We start from the raw sequence: 15,465 nt of genomic DNA, 5'->3' as shown, positions 1-15,465 counted from the left end.
GGTTCATTTCCCGATGATTTCCATCAGTTTCCTGTTGCTGTGAGCTTGCTGCGCCAGCTGCTCCGCTCGGGCCATTTCCAAGACTTCTCGGAGGAGATGGAAAGTCAGGTCCAGGGAGATCGGCGGTTCTTCGGAGCGTTTTTCTCTCTCCGGAGCTTCCAGGTGGCCGCCGTCCTCTTCGCCTTCCCAGGGCTCGGCGGCGCCCTCTAGCGAGCGCTCGTGCAGGTGCGACAGCTGCTGCAGCTGTTGCACCGCTGCTCGGAAAAAGTTGCCGGCGGATGCAGACGCTGCTAGGTGATTACTGCTGCTGCTGCTGCTGCTAGTGCCCGAGGAGGAAGAGAAGAGGGAAGAGGCAGCGGGGTTCTTGTGAAGGTTGCCCAAGCGCAAGAAATACTCTTCTCCCATGCGGAGCAAGATGGGCAGCGACTGTGGTTGCGCTTGGGGAAGGTCTGGCTGCTGCAGAGTGCTGTCGGCGGCTGGGACGCTCTTGCTGAGGGCTCTGCACTCATGGCAAGGCAAGAGGGCGACCAGCAGGATCCCTGTAGAGACCAGCAGCTGGATCTTCATCTTTCAGCGGCCAGATCTAAAAAAAGAAAACATAAGAGGAGGGGAAGAGACTTGGCATAAGTTACAGACTCTCCCTTGGCGCGGTGAGCGCAGGGCTCGGTAGACCACAGGTGTCCCGCTTGCGACCAACTCAACCGTCGCTGTCTCTGGTCCTGAAAGCTTTCGATGTTCCCTCCATGGCAGCAAAGGCTCGCATGCTCGCCCGGGGGGGGGGGGGGGGGGGGTGCTTGCATTTCCTCGTTGCTTCAAGGGCTAAACCTCCCTTTTTAGCAAAGGCACCGGATGCGAAGAACATGCTTTATAGGACCAGGGAAGCTTTTTATGGGGATATGTTATTACGGGCCAAGAGCGCTGGATATAGAAACCTTGACCCAACAAGCCTCGTGATTTTTAAACCATTCAAAGCAGCTGAAGTGACTCAAGAAACAAAACCCAATGTAAACGCCCTTTGGGGGCTTCCAGAGAACCCCTTACCCAGCCGCTTCCACCCTGGTCCCATGATGACTTTGCACGCCTATGTACCACCCAGACTCGAGTCACACAGCAGAATCTGCTCAAGTCTAAGTTTGCAGTGTCTGCGTGTGTGGTTAACATGGATCTTTTCATACCTTGGAGATGCCGATGGAGTCAAGTTGGACGGGTGGAGTCAGTACTGGGTGGATCGGGTTTCCCCCTTCCTCTCCGGACGCGTGTCTCTTCCAGCCGTCTCCTGCCGTCCTTGTGATCAGATTGCTCGCTAATCAGAGCTGGGGTGCGTGATTTTTATAGGTTAGACCCTCTTCTGGAATCACGCAGCCCTTGCCTAATAAGCTGACGCTTTCTTGACAGCTCGCTTGCGTGCCCCGATCCACTGCTGAATAAATCATGGGGGCCGTTTCGGAGAGGCAATGGGCAGCGCTCTGCTATCACAACCCAGAATCCCACATCCAATTATATCAACAGATATTTATCGCCTCGTTAGTGACGTCAGCAAAACCCGCGGCGGGGGAGATCAGCAGGACTCTCTTCCCATTGACAAAAACCCTTGAATGAAGTCCGGGATGGGGGGGGGAGCGACTGCAAGCGCCACCTCCTACTATTGAAGGTCAAGGTGGCCCCAGACTTCCCACTCGGGTCTCAGAGAAGACAAGTGCCCGCAAGTGAACTGCGAGGTGACTCGGGTGTCGTCTGGGGCAGACCGCCCTGTCTGACTCCTCGGCGTGGGAAGCGCTGGCCGCCACCCAGCCGCCCGGTCTGCAGAAGCCCCCTTCCCCCCCACGCCCGCCTGGCAGGACAAAAGGCACCGGCAGCTTCTACTTAAGGTTGTGGGGAAGCATCCCCGGAAAGACAGGCCGGCAACCACGTTGAGCCAACACGGTCTTTCCAAAGCGTTTGCCTTTCCACCGATAGCGGAGGGAGGCAGGCGAAAACGCAGAGCTCCGCCAAGTGGGTAAGGCGCCCAGACGCCGCCAGCTGTTCCGGCCGGGGCGGGGAACGGGCAACTGTCTCGAGTAAGTTGTTTAGGCTGAGGTAGGAGAGATCATCCGGGTGGTTTGAGGGAAGAGGAAGAGGAGAGGGCTCTCCTGCACTGGTGGGATGGAAGACCTCCGGGGCCAAGGGGGGTCCTGCCTGCAGGGGCGCGTGGGCTTGATGGCCTCCAGGCTCCCTTCCAGAACCGGGGCCCCGCTCCCACGGCCGCACTCTCGCCCTTTCCCCATTCGCCAGGCTCGCCTTGAGAGGCCTTTGACTCTCCCGGAGCCTTTGACACGAAAGGGGGACTGTCGGTGTCTCTGACACCACCAGGGAGAAGCGGCAGGCACCGCTGAGGCTGGCCCGGCCCAGTCAGATCCAAGACCTCTTTAATGCAGGAAATCCTCATTCCCTCATGGGATGCAAAGGTACGGAAAGTGGGTGGGGGATGGGACCCAAATATGCATCGATGGGTGGCGAGTAGAGAACCGAGGGTAGCTGTCATTTCCAGGGAATCATTTCTGGCTTTCTTGGTTTGCTCAAAAGGCCGTGTCGTGTGCGGAGGCCTCGGAGCAGCTTGGACATTTGCACACGGCTGTCTTGATCTTCCCCGAGCCCCCAAGAACCTGGCCAGAGGTCTTCCTCAGCCCCCCTCCCCCTCCAATCCCCCTTCCCCACTTCCTGCCGGGGGGGGTCTGAGACGGCCTGTGGGGTCTCCCTGCCACCCCTCCTCCCAGTGCCTCGGCTCCTGCCAGCCAGCCGTGCCAGGGACGGGAGCGACGGGAGGGCTGCTGCCGCCAGCGCTCAGGGCCCGCGCGGCGGTGTGTGCTCCACGACCCCCCTGCTGCTTTTGCGAGGGCGGCGGCGGCATAAGGCCCGGTGGGGAGTCCAGGGGAACAGCGGAAGACTCCTGCGAGCCTCACGTCGACGAAGCGACGCGCCGATTTCGCTGCAGGGAAGGGGGGGGGGGGGGGGGGGCGTCTGGGCCACCGGGCCGCCCAGTGAAACGACCGGCTTCCCGTCGAGGGCGCGGCTTCGAAGGAAGCGTCTTCTGGCCTAACTCAGGTTGCGCGAAGCCGCCTGCTCTCCCGGGGGTCAGTAAGCCCCACGGATCGGACCCGAGGGGGCCCGCGCTCTCCCGCGGAGGGGAGCCGCACCACGAGCGAGGCCCAAGCACGCGGCGGCCGACGGAGCCGCAGGTTGGCGCCTGCCGCCTGGGGTGTCCAGCGCCGGTCCGGCCGCGGAGGAGGCCCTGGGGAGGGAGGGAGGACGCCCGGCGACGCGCCGAGCGCTCCGGCCGGGAGAAGGAAGCGCCGCCCGGCTGTGCCGCGGGACTGGAGGGAGGGGACTGGGAAGGCTCCGTCCTCGTCTTCCCTCGCTTGCCCCAGAGAAGGCTCACGTCGGTGGGCATCTCTCAGCAACCTCCAAGTGCGGATAGTTCCCCACTCAGGGGAAAAAAGTCCTGCAATCGTTGTTGAGAGCGTCTTTCTTTGGTCGCCCTGGCCCCGAAAGTCCCGGCAAGCCCGCCCGGCCTCCTCAGATCTCGGAAGCGATGCAGGGCCGACTCTGGCAAGGACCTGGGAGGGAGACCTCCAAGGAAGCCCAGGGCCCAGAGGCAGGCAATACCAGGCCACCTCTCCGAAACATCCTAGCCCCACTAGGAGTCGCCAGAAGTCCAGGCGGCAAGCACATACAAGCACACAAACACACACAAACAAGGGTGCGTCTTTTGCAAGATTCCCTGAAGGTGGAAACTTTCCTCTAAATAAAAGAACTCGCCATGCGGTCCCATACTGAGTTACTCCGGTCTAAACCTATTGACTTAGACGGGAGTAAATCTGCATCGGCTTTCCAGGTGGTCCATAGGAGACAGTTCCCCCTTGCACGCTCCTCCGGATCTGATCCATGAGACGGCTGAGGCGGGCTTCTCACCTTTTCTGCCACTAGTTCCTACTGCCCAGGCAAATAGCCTTAGCTATGTCAGTCTTCCTTCTCGGCGTGGCACAGAGGACCCCAAGTGTGGTGCCCACGGGCGCCATGACACCTGCTGAAACCTTCCCTGGCACTTGCCAAGTGCTTTCAAAAAGTGGGTGAGACTTTTGCCCAGCAAGGCTTCTGATTGGCCAGGAGAGATTTGATTGGCTCTGCAGGTTTTTGAAAATGCTGCTTTGGCCGTGGCTGCCACCACAGCACAAGGATTTCCACTGTGTGACTGAAAGGAAGCTTCAGCAGCCATTTTGTGGCCGCCCCACCCACCAATGTTCTCTCTAAGCTGTGGAGTCTTGTGAGCAAAAAGTCTACTTTGTGAGCTACTGGCATTAAAGCTGTGAGCAAGCAGTTTGGCTGCTGCATAAATTAGTCTGCTCTGAAGCCATCCTTCCTGAGCTAAGACAAAAATGTGTGAGCCGGAGGCTAACAAGCTCTGAGCTAGCTCACACTAACTCAGCTTAGAGGGAACACTGCCACCCACCACACTCTGCCAGAATCCCAAAGATGCCCAGAGGCTCAAAAGAAGAAGAGGAGATTGGATTTATACCCCGCCCTTCACTACCCAAGGGAGTCTCAGAGCGGCTTACAAACGCCTTTCCCTTCCCCTCCCCACACAACAGACACCTTGTGAGGTAGGTGGGGCTGAAAGAGCTCTTGACAGAAACTGCTCTTTTTCAAGAACAGCTGTACCAGAACTACGGCTTGCCCAAGGTCATCCAGCAGGTGCAAGTGGAGGAGTGGGGAATCAAACCCGGTTCTCCCAGATTAGAGTCCGCGCACTTAACCACTACACCAAACTGGCTCTCAGGGTGGGGACCCCCTGGCAGACCCTCAGAGAGAATGAAGGGGGAGACAATAGGTAAAAGGGAGGCTGCTGCTCTTCCAAACTGGCCTCTGTTATGACACTGGCCTTGGTGCAGCTTTCATGGGGTTTCATGCGCACCAGCAGCAAGAGACTCCTATACCACTGTAGTGGCTGGAGAAGATGCAGGATGCTTTCTAAATCTCCCCGTGAATCCACACATCCTTTCCATCATCTCCCACATCAATCCATTCCTAATCTTTTTTTACTGGAAATGACAAAGGGGAAGGAACATCGCTGCGTCGCAGTGGTCCCACGTGATTTTTAGACCCATTCTTTTTATTAAGCTGTCAGTGCTCAAGTACTTCTCAGTCCCATTGACTTGAGCACATTCTTAAACCCACTTTGGCTGGATCTGGTCCAGAGGCAGACGCGCCATTGAACTGACCAGGGAAGCTCCTGATGGGCCATTGCTGGGGGGGGGGGCAGTGAGAACCAGAGGCCAGCCAAGCCAATCCCCGGTCGCTCTGCCAGTGCTGCAGGGACCTCTCAGCTCAGAACTGGCCAGCAGCATTTGCAGTGGGTTTCAGCTCACCAGTTGCCTTGTCCTCCTGCATTTGCCACCAACTAGCTGCCAACCATCTGCAGGGCTGCTGGCCAAGTCTCAGCCCAGCTTGCCAACCCCTGAGCATGACCCACTCATTTTTAAAGGGGGCGGGTTCTTGACGTGTTTGGAATGAGTTGCCTTAAGCCAGGGGTGTCGAACTTATTTGTTATGAGGGCCGGATCTGACATAAACGAGACCTTGTTGGGCCAGGCCATGTGTGCCATAAAATGTAGGGCCAGGTAGTGGAGATATAGCCTTTATAAAGGACACAAACACAAAGATTTCTTTTAACTTAAAATAAAAGCATGCTTAAAACATTAGCTCTGTAAGCTGCAAACCTACTTTTGATTTATTGACATTCACCACAGAAATCTCATGCTCAGACTTTGGAGTCTAAGACCCAGGTTAAAACATGAAATGGCTGAGTGATGAAGAGAGTCTGGTGAAGCAAGCTATGATGCAGCAGCAGCAGCAGAACTGGAAGCAGGAGACGGCCAGTTCCACTGCGGGCCTGATGGAAGCCCTCCGGGGGCCTGATCTGGCCCCTGGGCCGCATGTTTGACACCCCTGCCTTAAGCTAATTATTTATTGTATGGGCAGTATAACATAGTCAGTGACAAAGACTACTGACATGCTGCAAATGTAGGTGTAAGAGGAATCAGCCCAGGAACACATGCTTGAAATGCTACCGGATGCAGGACTGTTCAAACAATAACATTGCAGTCATCGCTTTCTCCAAGAACCTACAAAGACTGTTGAGCTGGAGTCAGTTTTTAAGAGAGTGAAAATGGTCTAAACTGCCATCATTGCTCTCATACATATTTCTTTTTTTTTGTCCCACTATTGTTGCTATCCATTGAGGTTGCTGGTGTTTCTTTTCCAGGGTTTTGAAATGCTGGAAAGCCTATTCAGGAGAAGAGGTTGCAGGGTGATTATTTGTATGCCAGGCACTGATGCCTGTGTCATACTTTCTCCAGCACCCTGGACCCGAGACTAGTCTTAAAAGAGGTCCTACTAAATAAACACACAACAATCACTAGTGAAAAAGCCAGGCTCGTAGTCATGGTAATAGCCATCAGGACCCTCAGGACCCTCTTTGTATCCATCAGCATCCTGAACAGCCACATCCTGAACAGAGGTCTTGAGCGAGAATAACATTATCTAGATTCTGTGCTCAGATTCTTGCTTTCCAGAGACTGATGGCAAAACTGTGGAGCTGAGATTGCCCAAAGGACATTGTAACTTGTTGTGGTCTCTGATCCCTCTGGTTCTCTGATGCACTTGGTTTTGCTGTTTTCTGAAGTGCTGTGTGAGGGAAGAGGAGATAAGCTTCCAGACACAAAGGCAGAACTACTAACATAGATTGGAGGCATTTCCGTGCTCATCCCCTAATACCAACAGCTAGTTTTGTTTTATTTTAAACACAGGAAAACCGCCCTAAGCAAAGAGGAAAGGTGGGGTACAAATAAATAAATCGTATATTAGGATGTGTGTGTGTGCTCACAATCATTGTGCAGCACTTCTAAAAAAGAAAAACTTAGACATGAATAACACATCATCTCCCCCCCATGCTCAACACAATTTCTTTTAAAAAATGTTTTAAAAAACAGGTAAAGGATGCTTGCATATGCAATGTGTGTCTTATGCAATGTTTGTCACATAGCTCTTTAGTAGAGGGCTACCTGCTCTCACAGAACAACATCCTGCTATTTCAGCAGTGTTCTCTTATTTATTTATTATTTTTTTAAAAAAACCTGGGGAACTCAAGGTCATTGTGTAATCCTATGCAGTTATTCCAGCCTAAACACACAATGGCAGGGCAGTGCTGTTAACTACTTTTCAGCAGAAGCATTTTAAGGATATACTTCTTTTCTTCAATGGGACTTAAACGGTTGAATACTAAGCAGAGTTTCCCCCAGTTCAAGTCCACTGAAGTAAATGCTGTAAAGTGTTTAACATGGTTATGTCGCATTTTTAAACTGGCCGTTGCCCCTCTCCGGATCTTACTGCAGGAGTGAAATTGACGAGCAGTTGTTTTCCACCAGCTTCTACCCTCCATTGGCCTATAAGAGAAAAGACAAGCAACTGGAATTAAGGACAATATTTTAGTAGGTGCCTTCTCTCCTGAAGCATGACTGGGAAATTATCAAGCGGTACCATTGTGATCAGCACAAGTGCTCTGGTAGCATTTACGAAAAAAGTATTTCCTACAACTTTGCAGAAATTATTGCCTGTAGGTAGCCAGTTTCTCAGTCAAATGCAACACTGGAGAACAGCATTTCTTTTTTCAGATGAATTTTCCTCAAGTGATATACTGTGGGGCTTCTATACAGAAAGCACTGGCATTTTATTAACTCTGTCCTGGTTGGGGAAGGTCAAACAGTCTCTTCTCCCAGAGCTCTGACTCAAAATAACAATATGTGGTTAACACAGAAAAAAATTCTTATTAAGTTATCCAATTTTAGACCCTCTCCTTGCCAATTCAGTTTTGCCATAAACAGACATATTCAGTAACTATAAAAATAGGCATGGATCTGGATATCTTTGCACTGATTCCATTCATAGTGTGACCCTTTTGAAACTGATGTATGGTTTCACTAAAGGTGGATTTGACCCCAACAGTTTTGAAAGCTGGAAGAATTCAAGAGGACTGGCAAACTGATAAAACTTTAATGTCTTCACTTTGGAAAGATGTACTCCACAAACAAGTAATTGATTCCCCATAATAATTTGTCAGTAAAGTTGTTGGCAGTAAGTGAGTTTGGAACTGAGGTATTTAGTTACAGAACAGAATAAAAAATTACAACAATAGTAATAGAACAACAATGATAAAAAATAATAGAATGGTAATACACCATCAAGGCTGCAATTGTATCCACATATATCCTAGAGAAATTCCTGTTGAACACTGTGGGATCTATTTAAAACATAAGAAGCATCTTACTGGAACAGACCAGTGGTCCATCTAGTTCAGCATCTTTCCTCACACTGGGGCCAACCAGCTGTCCTGAAAAGCCAACAAACATGACATAAAGGCCAAGGCCTCCTCTGCTTTTGCCCCCTATACTGCTTTTGCCAGTATACTGCCTCTGGATGTGGAGGTTCCCTTTAGACATAATGGCTAGTAGTCATTGATGAACTTATCCTCCATGAATCACTCTAATCCCCTTTCAAAGCTATTTTCACTGGCAGTGAATTCCACAATTTAATTATTTGTTGAATAAATAGTACTTCCTGTTCTGTGTCCTGAATCTTTTGCTCATAAATGTCATTGGGTGTCTCCTAGTTCTTGTATTAAGAAAGGTTTAGTCATCCCATGCATAATTTTATGTCTCTATCATATCCTCCTCTTAATCATCCCTTCTCTGGAAGGGAAAACCTCAAAGTCTTTCATTTTTCTGTATGGAAAGCTGCTACAACCTTTTATCATTGTGGCTACCCCTTCTGTGTTTTTTGTAGCCCTTCAATATCTTTTTTTGAGGCACAGTGAGCAGAATTGTACACAGTAATCCAAATGACACTACATTACTTACTTCTAACCAAACATCGATGGAATTGTACAGAATATATATTTAAGTAACAACATTTACCCAGTCATCTCATATGGTTTGTTAAAGTTACCATCAACTCATATTTCATGATTGCCTTGAAGTCAGGCAGGCACATTTAAACCAATACATAGGATATGTTAATAATATTCATGGGTACAATTCAGAACTTTCAAATCCCACCACTTTTCACTTGGAAAATTAAGTATGTGTAATCAATGGCTCTTAGGAGCACACAAATAACTTACAGATATTGTGAAGTTCAAAAACAATGGATGTGTAATGCAAGTTTCCTCTTCTAATACAATGCTCATTTTTATTTTGAGTTGAACCTCCTTACCCTTTAACTATTGTTCTGTTTGCAATATAAATAACATATTCTTTCAGATTATCTGCCACTTTTGCATCTGAGTGAATTAGTATTTATCAGACCAGACAGCAAAGGCCAGTAGGACAGATTGATGCATAGTCAGAAGTTAATTACTTAATCCATTACTTCACAGTTCCCTGATCTTGTTGGGCCTGTAGGTACTTCTTGAATTTTGAAAACACTTAGAACTACCTTTGAAGGAGGACAAACAGGTGCTCCCTGCAGATACAGTGATGCCTTCTGGGATCTTCTGAAGCACCTCCTGCCACTGTTGCCAACAACTTGGTGGGGAAATGTCCTGCCCCTTTAACGAAGGCTTAATTTAATAATATTTACCAATTGATGTTAATTAGCTCTGCACCATGAAAAACTTCAACTGCACAATTCCGTATATTAAGCCTCTGTTAAAGGAGCAAGACATGCTTTCTTCAGGTTGTTGCTCTAGTGAGGTAGAACAAAGCCAGGATTAGATCTTTGGTTTGGAGAAGAAGAAAGTGGGCACTAAGAAACACATGGGTGCACATAGGATTGCCCACTGAGGACTGGCACCCCAGGAGCTTTTGGTGGGGGGGCATGCCACAGTCACAGTTGCATAACCAGAATTTGTGTCATGGCATCAATCCCCCAGAACACTATGGTTTTACCATAGTTTGGCCCCCCAAATTGCTAGAGCATTGCAGCAACTCATGATGTCACTTCTAGTTATGCAACTGGAAGTAATGTCACAGTGTTGCTGTGATGTCACTCCCCCCAATTTCTCCTGCTGCTGCCCTGGGCAGTAGTGGGGGAGTAGAAGTGTAGGTGGGAAGTCTCTCACTATTGCAGGTGCCATGTTGAGGATCTCCAGGTTAGAGGGTTGGATTAAGATCATAAGGGAACCATGAGAATTTTGGCAACAAGCAGCGGACACCATAATTTTTGCCATGAATGAATGAATGCAGTCACAAAACACTGTGAGAGTTCGTAAAGCATTAAGGGGTCCCAAACCAAGCAACCTCTCATGATGTAGTCAGCTGGCTAAGTTTTCTAGCTCCTGATCTGAAGTGTTTTAAATATATTTCTGCAAGGGTCAGGATCTGAACTTCTGCCCCACTGTATAAAGTAGGGTGTCTATAGCCAACAGCAGCATGGTCTGCTGTAAAAAGAAAGGTACCATTGGATGTGCTGAGCTATATGGGTGGGGTTACCTTTCACCGGAGCTTTTTTGTTGTCATTCTTTTATTTGTTGTTGTTGAAAAGCTCACAGGCATTCTCTCAGACGTGTGCAAACAGGGATAGAGCCCTTCAGAGTGATGGTACAAAGCAATATACAGACTCTAAATTGGCTTTATGACACCACCGTGCAGGCAAATTTGATTGGCTATGTCACATTGTTGTGCCATTACATCAGAACACCAACTTTATGATCCCTGACTGATGCATTCATATAGTCAGCATGACAAAGCATCTGTTTTTGAGAAAGGCTTTTGAAGGAGCTGCTGACTGAACAGCAAATAATCCTTGAGTAAAATCAAAAGTGGTAAGAAGGGGATGGGTGGGGGTTAGGGCATATTTCCCTTCCCAAGAAATGCCCCTTTCATCCTGGAAAAATAGCATATTCAAACTCTTTTCTTTTCAAATGAATAAGAACCAACAATTAATATGTCAGTAAATATGTCAGGATTGCTATGGAGGTCAGACCAACTGTCAGTATAGATCAGTGACCTGTCTACTAATAGTGCCTAGGCATAAACCTCACAGACTGAGACATAATGCTCATATCCAAATCCTGTTGTTAACTCTCAGCATTTGGCAGTCACAGTTGTGCTAGCCTTTCTGTAACACTGGTGTGCCTTTTGCTGTCATCACAACAAGCCACCACTTGTCTCCCGTCTATGCATCTGACCTGTTTTTGAAGGATGTCATTCACAGCTTCCACATATCGAATATGTACTATGTGAGGAAATACTTCCTTGCTTGTCTTAAACAGATCCCTGCTAGGCAAGACTAGAAATACCAAAGCTTTCCGGACTTTACTAAATAGCTCTTAACTGAAGAGACAGCAGCTGACCTTTACATTTATTTCATAAGGTTTAGCCTGTACTATGGTTGGAAACCTCAGTAATAGATGAGAAGTCTTTAGAAACTTTCAGTCATTAACATTAATATTGTTTGCACTAGGAATCTTACAGTCATTGGAAACTTCTGTGGGATCCATCAAACAAGGCTCCCACAGGAACACTGGAGTAATTTGTATTCTTGAGCAGTTTTATAACAAGAAAGAGCTGGCTGTGAACTGCTCCAAAGCAATTAGGCCAAAATGTAGCCCAGTGGATTGGCCCTTGGTCGCTTCTCAGCATCACCTGGATGTTGTTCTAATGGATCAATGCTTTAACACTGGAAAAGCAGTGAGGTGAGGCAGCATTTATTCAGAGCATGTTCAGCATCTAAGAGGAGGACAGCTGGAATAATTGGGAAACTCTGGGCCAGAAATAAACAGCTGGGTAAATCAGAAAAGTGTCTCCTCTCAGAGCTATTACTAAATCTATAACATGGCAAGGTCAGGTTCTCCTTAATCACAAACAGGAGTGGGAGTAACAGAAACAGCCTCAGAGAAATTCCATAATGTTATCTACTGCACAATTCCCATAATCTAAAATTTGGAATTTACAGTAATGTTATATTTCTCCAGTAACATTGAGTTTAACCCTGACCTGGATAGCACAGGCTAGCCTGATCTCCTCAGATCTTGGAAGCTAAGCAGGGTTGGCCCTGGCTGGTATTTGGAAGGGAAACCTCCAAGGAATACCAGGGGAGTGACATGGAGGCAGGCAATGGCAAACCATCTCTGAATATCTCTTGCCCATGGGGTCACCTATAGTGCAACTATAACCTACTTGTAATCTATCTACAACAAAGGCAGGCATCCCTTGATAAAGGGCCACCTGACTGGAAACATATCAGGGCCATTGTAAATTGTGAAAGACCAAAAGAACAAAACCACTGACTACTACTTACTTGAATAAAACAGAAAGCCAGCAGCACCTTAAAGATTAATAACATTTATTCCATTATGAGCTTTCATGAGACAGGGCTCACCACTTCATGTATAGGAAGAAAAAGACCCTTTCCCCTTTCCCACTTTTTTTTTTTTTTGCATTGTGTTTGTGTCTGTGCCTGGAAGTCATAGCACCGTCTGGTGACTCCCACTGGGGCATGGAGGATGTTCAGAGAAGTGGCTTGATAGCCTGCCCCTGCCTCCTGGCCCCAGTATTCTTTGGAGGTCTCTCATCCAAATACTTGCCAGGGTCAGCCCTGCTTAGCTTCCGAGATCTGATGAAATTGGTCTTGCCTAAACTATCCAGGTGTCTCTGTATCTCGGTTTCTCTCTCTCAAATAAATGTTAATCTGTTTTGTTTTGGTACAGTAGACTGACAACCAAACAAGAAGTCCACGAGTCCAAACAGTGGGTGGGTGCCACTGTTGTTTTAAGTGATTTTAAAACGCCACAAGGTAACACAGTGGGCTGAGACAGTCTTGTTTTCTCCCCACACAATTCTTTTTAACTGCCCAAACACCGGACTGAGTGTCCCCAAACTCAGAGGTCATTTCAGGGGGGATCGTGGGGGATTTCACCGTACAACTGTGATGTGTTTTAGAGATTTAAATATATATTTTTATCCCTTAAACTGTTTAGGATTAATATTAAGCTCTAGTACAGGGGTGTCAGACATAAGGCCCGGGGGGCTGTTATGCAGCCCACGAGCAACTGGTGCAAGGGAGGGAGTACTCAGGGGAGTGGGCGGAACCACTCCATTGTAGAACAACCTCGTTTGTAGCAGTCAAGCATCGTGGAAGCATCTGCCCAGCACTGCACTGCTGCCTTTCCAGTTCACCTGCGTGGGGTTTCCTCTGCGCTCCCCTCCCAGGTCTGACAGTATTTGATATATTACTGGCAAGCTGTCAGTCAGCCATGAGCAGCAGTGTTAGACCTAACTGATCTAAAGTGACAGTCAGGAGTCAGGTGACTGGCAGATTGCATCAGACTCTGCCATAATCACCATGAGTCAGCTAAATGTTAATTGCTATGTCCTGATTGGTCAGTGTACATATATACTGTGACTTGTACAGTGCTACACATCTCTTTTGTGGGATCGTTTGTCTGCGTAGCACCTTGTCAGTTTGAACAGTGAGTTTGATTCAGAAGGACTGTGTATATGTTCCAGTATCCAGTGTAAATAAAGTGTAAATACTCTGTACATGAAACAGAGTCTCTGCTACTTTACGGCGTTTCTAACTACCGTCAAGGTCATGGGGCTTGCAGTGAAGATACACCAACTTGGAGCTTACCAGCTGCTGTCCTTTATACAGTTTCTATCTCTGGTACCTGGCATTACGTTTTATGGCAAACATGGCCCGGCCTGACAAAGGGACATTTATGTCAGATCTGGCCCTTGTAACAAATGAGTTTGACACCTCTGTTCTAGTACCTGAAATTGTAATACAGGAGTCTATTGAATTAGATAAGAATTGAATGGTTAAATGGATAATCCTGCAATCACTGAGGAAGACCCCTTTTTGGAAACTGGACAATTAGTGACAGCAAAATAGCAATAGTTAAAACATGATAGTTGAGAAATGTCAGTTGGGGAAATAACAGAACAGAGTGCACTGATGAAAATAGAGGATGAAGCCTAGGTAGTTCGATTTTTTACTTTTAAAAGACAGCAATTAACAGAAATGCTTACAGTTCAGAAAAGTATCACGCTCTAATGCAATTTAATCTAGATGGCTGAGAAGTATGTATGAAGAAGTTTATATGTTACCTTCTGAGTCAATCCACTTGCTCATAGTGCTGAAACAGATTTTGTTTGAATATTCAATAAATTTAGAGTTCAATAATAATTCATGAAGTGATACATCATTTAACTGGAACTTCACTGCAAACTTTTGTAAAGCTGATACTGCATATTCAGAGGTTCAGTTTAAAGTAAAAGGTAAAGGTAACAGTTTCCCTTGTTCAAAAGCCAGTCGAATCCGACTCTACAGGTGTGGTGCTCATCTCTGTTTCCATGCTGAAGAGCCAGCGCTGTCTGAAGACATTTCTGTGGTCATGTGGCCAGCATGACTAGACGCCAAAGTGCACAAAACACTGTTACCTTCCCACTGAAGCGGTACCTATTTATCTACTTGCAATTTCTTGCTTTCGAACTGCTAGGTTGGCAGGAGCTGGGACCAGAGACGAGAGCTCACTCCGTCATGCAGCACTCAGGTCTCGAGACTGGTGGTAAGGTAGGGTGGGATCAATGAAACTCCCTATATAGATCCACTACCTGGGCAATACTGGAAATAGCAGAACATGGTGGATCTAGCCTGTTTCCTCAGAACTGGCAAATGTAAACGTTTGCTAAGCTCTTATGACTAGCGTATATATAAGAGAGCTGGTGCAACACAGCAGCTAAGACATGATTTGTGATCTGAGAAGTCCTCAATTCAAATCTCACCTCTGACACAAACTCTTTGTGGCCATAGATAAGCCACAATACCTGAGCCTCTCCATATAATAAAACTGACTGACCAAAGCTTACATAAATATAATTAATTTGAAGTGTTCTGGTACACTTCAGAAATTCTTTTTATCTTCTCACAACACATACAGAGCTATGGCTAACACGCTGGATTACTTGGGAAGAAGTAACTTTTTCCTTACTGTGATGCCATCCAGAGGCAAAACATCATACCTGTGATGCTTTAATAATTCTGTTCTTTTAATCTGGGCCAGTGTTTTTGACTGCCCTAGTCCACTCCAGGACTTGGGGTGGGTAGGAACAGGGAGAAAGGAAATTGTGGGGACTGGAGCTCCAGACAGAGAAAACACTAGACTTACTAAAACTGTGCTCCTTTGAAACTATGCTTATTTTGATGGCTAGCATTAAAGGTACAATAATAGAAGGGGTCCATGGGGTGTTGAAAACACCACCCCAGTCACTGCTTTCTTAGACACATATTCTTTTTTATTTCCAGTTGATCATTACAAGTACCTGAAGGTGTGATTAGCTTCACCCAGCTCAGGGTTCCAATACATTACAAGGAAGAGGAGCCATAGTGCTGCGACCTGCCTCTTTGCCTAGGAACCTCCATACCAGCTTGGCTT

The 15,465-nt window shown here is 47.6% G+C and overlaps 1 protein-coding gene across 1 annotated transcript; it reads right to left on the bottom strand.

The window, feature by feature from the left end:
- Positions 1-3: 3 nt before the first annotated feature.
- On the bottom strand, positions 4-567 carry CRH (corticotropin releasing hormone). Its single transcript, XM_015409073.1, has one exon. It carries the CDS (start codon positions 565-567, stop codon positions 4-6), a length of 564 nt encoding a protein of 187 aa, XP_015264559.1.
- Positions 568-15,465: the final 14,898 nt, after the last annotated feature.

This window comes from Gekko japonicus, unplaced genomic scaffold (genome assembly GCF_001447785.1).
Source record: "Gekko japonicus isolate JY-2015 unplaced genomic scaffold, Gekko_japonicus_V1.1 scaffold88, whole genome shotgun sequence".
Lineage (NCBI taxonomy): Eukaryota > Metazoa > Chordata > Lepidosauria > Squamata > Gekkonidae > Gekko > Gekko japonicus.
Note: the sequence above shows the minus strand (reverse complement) of the source record. Positions and strands in the feature narration are given on the sequence as shown.

What these genes read in the sequence shown, in the direction of transcription:
- CRH (XM_015409073.1), bottom strand. Translation starts at nt 567, where the DNA reads ATGAAGATCCAGCTGCTGGTCTCTACAGGGATCCTGCTGGTCGCCCTC.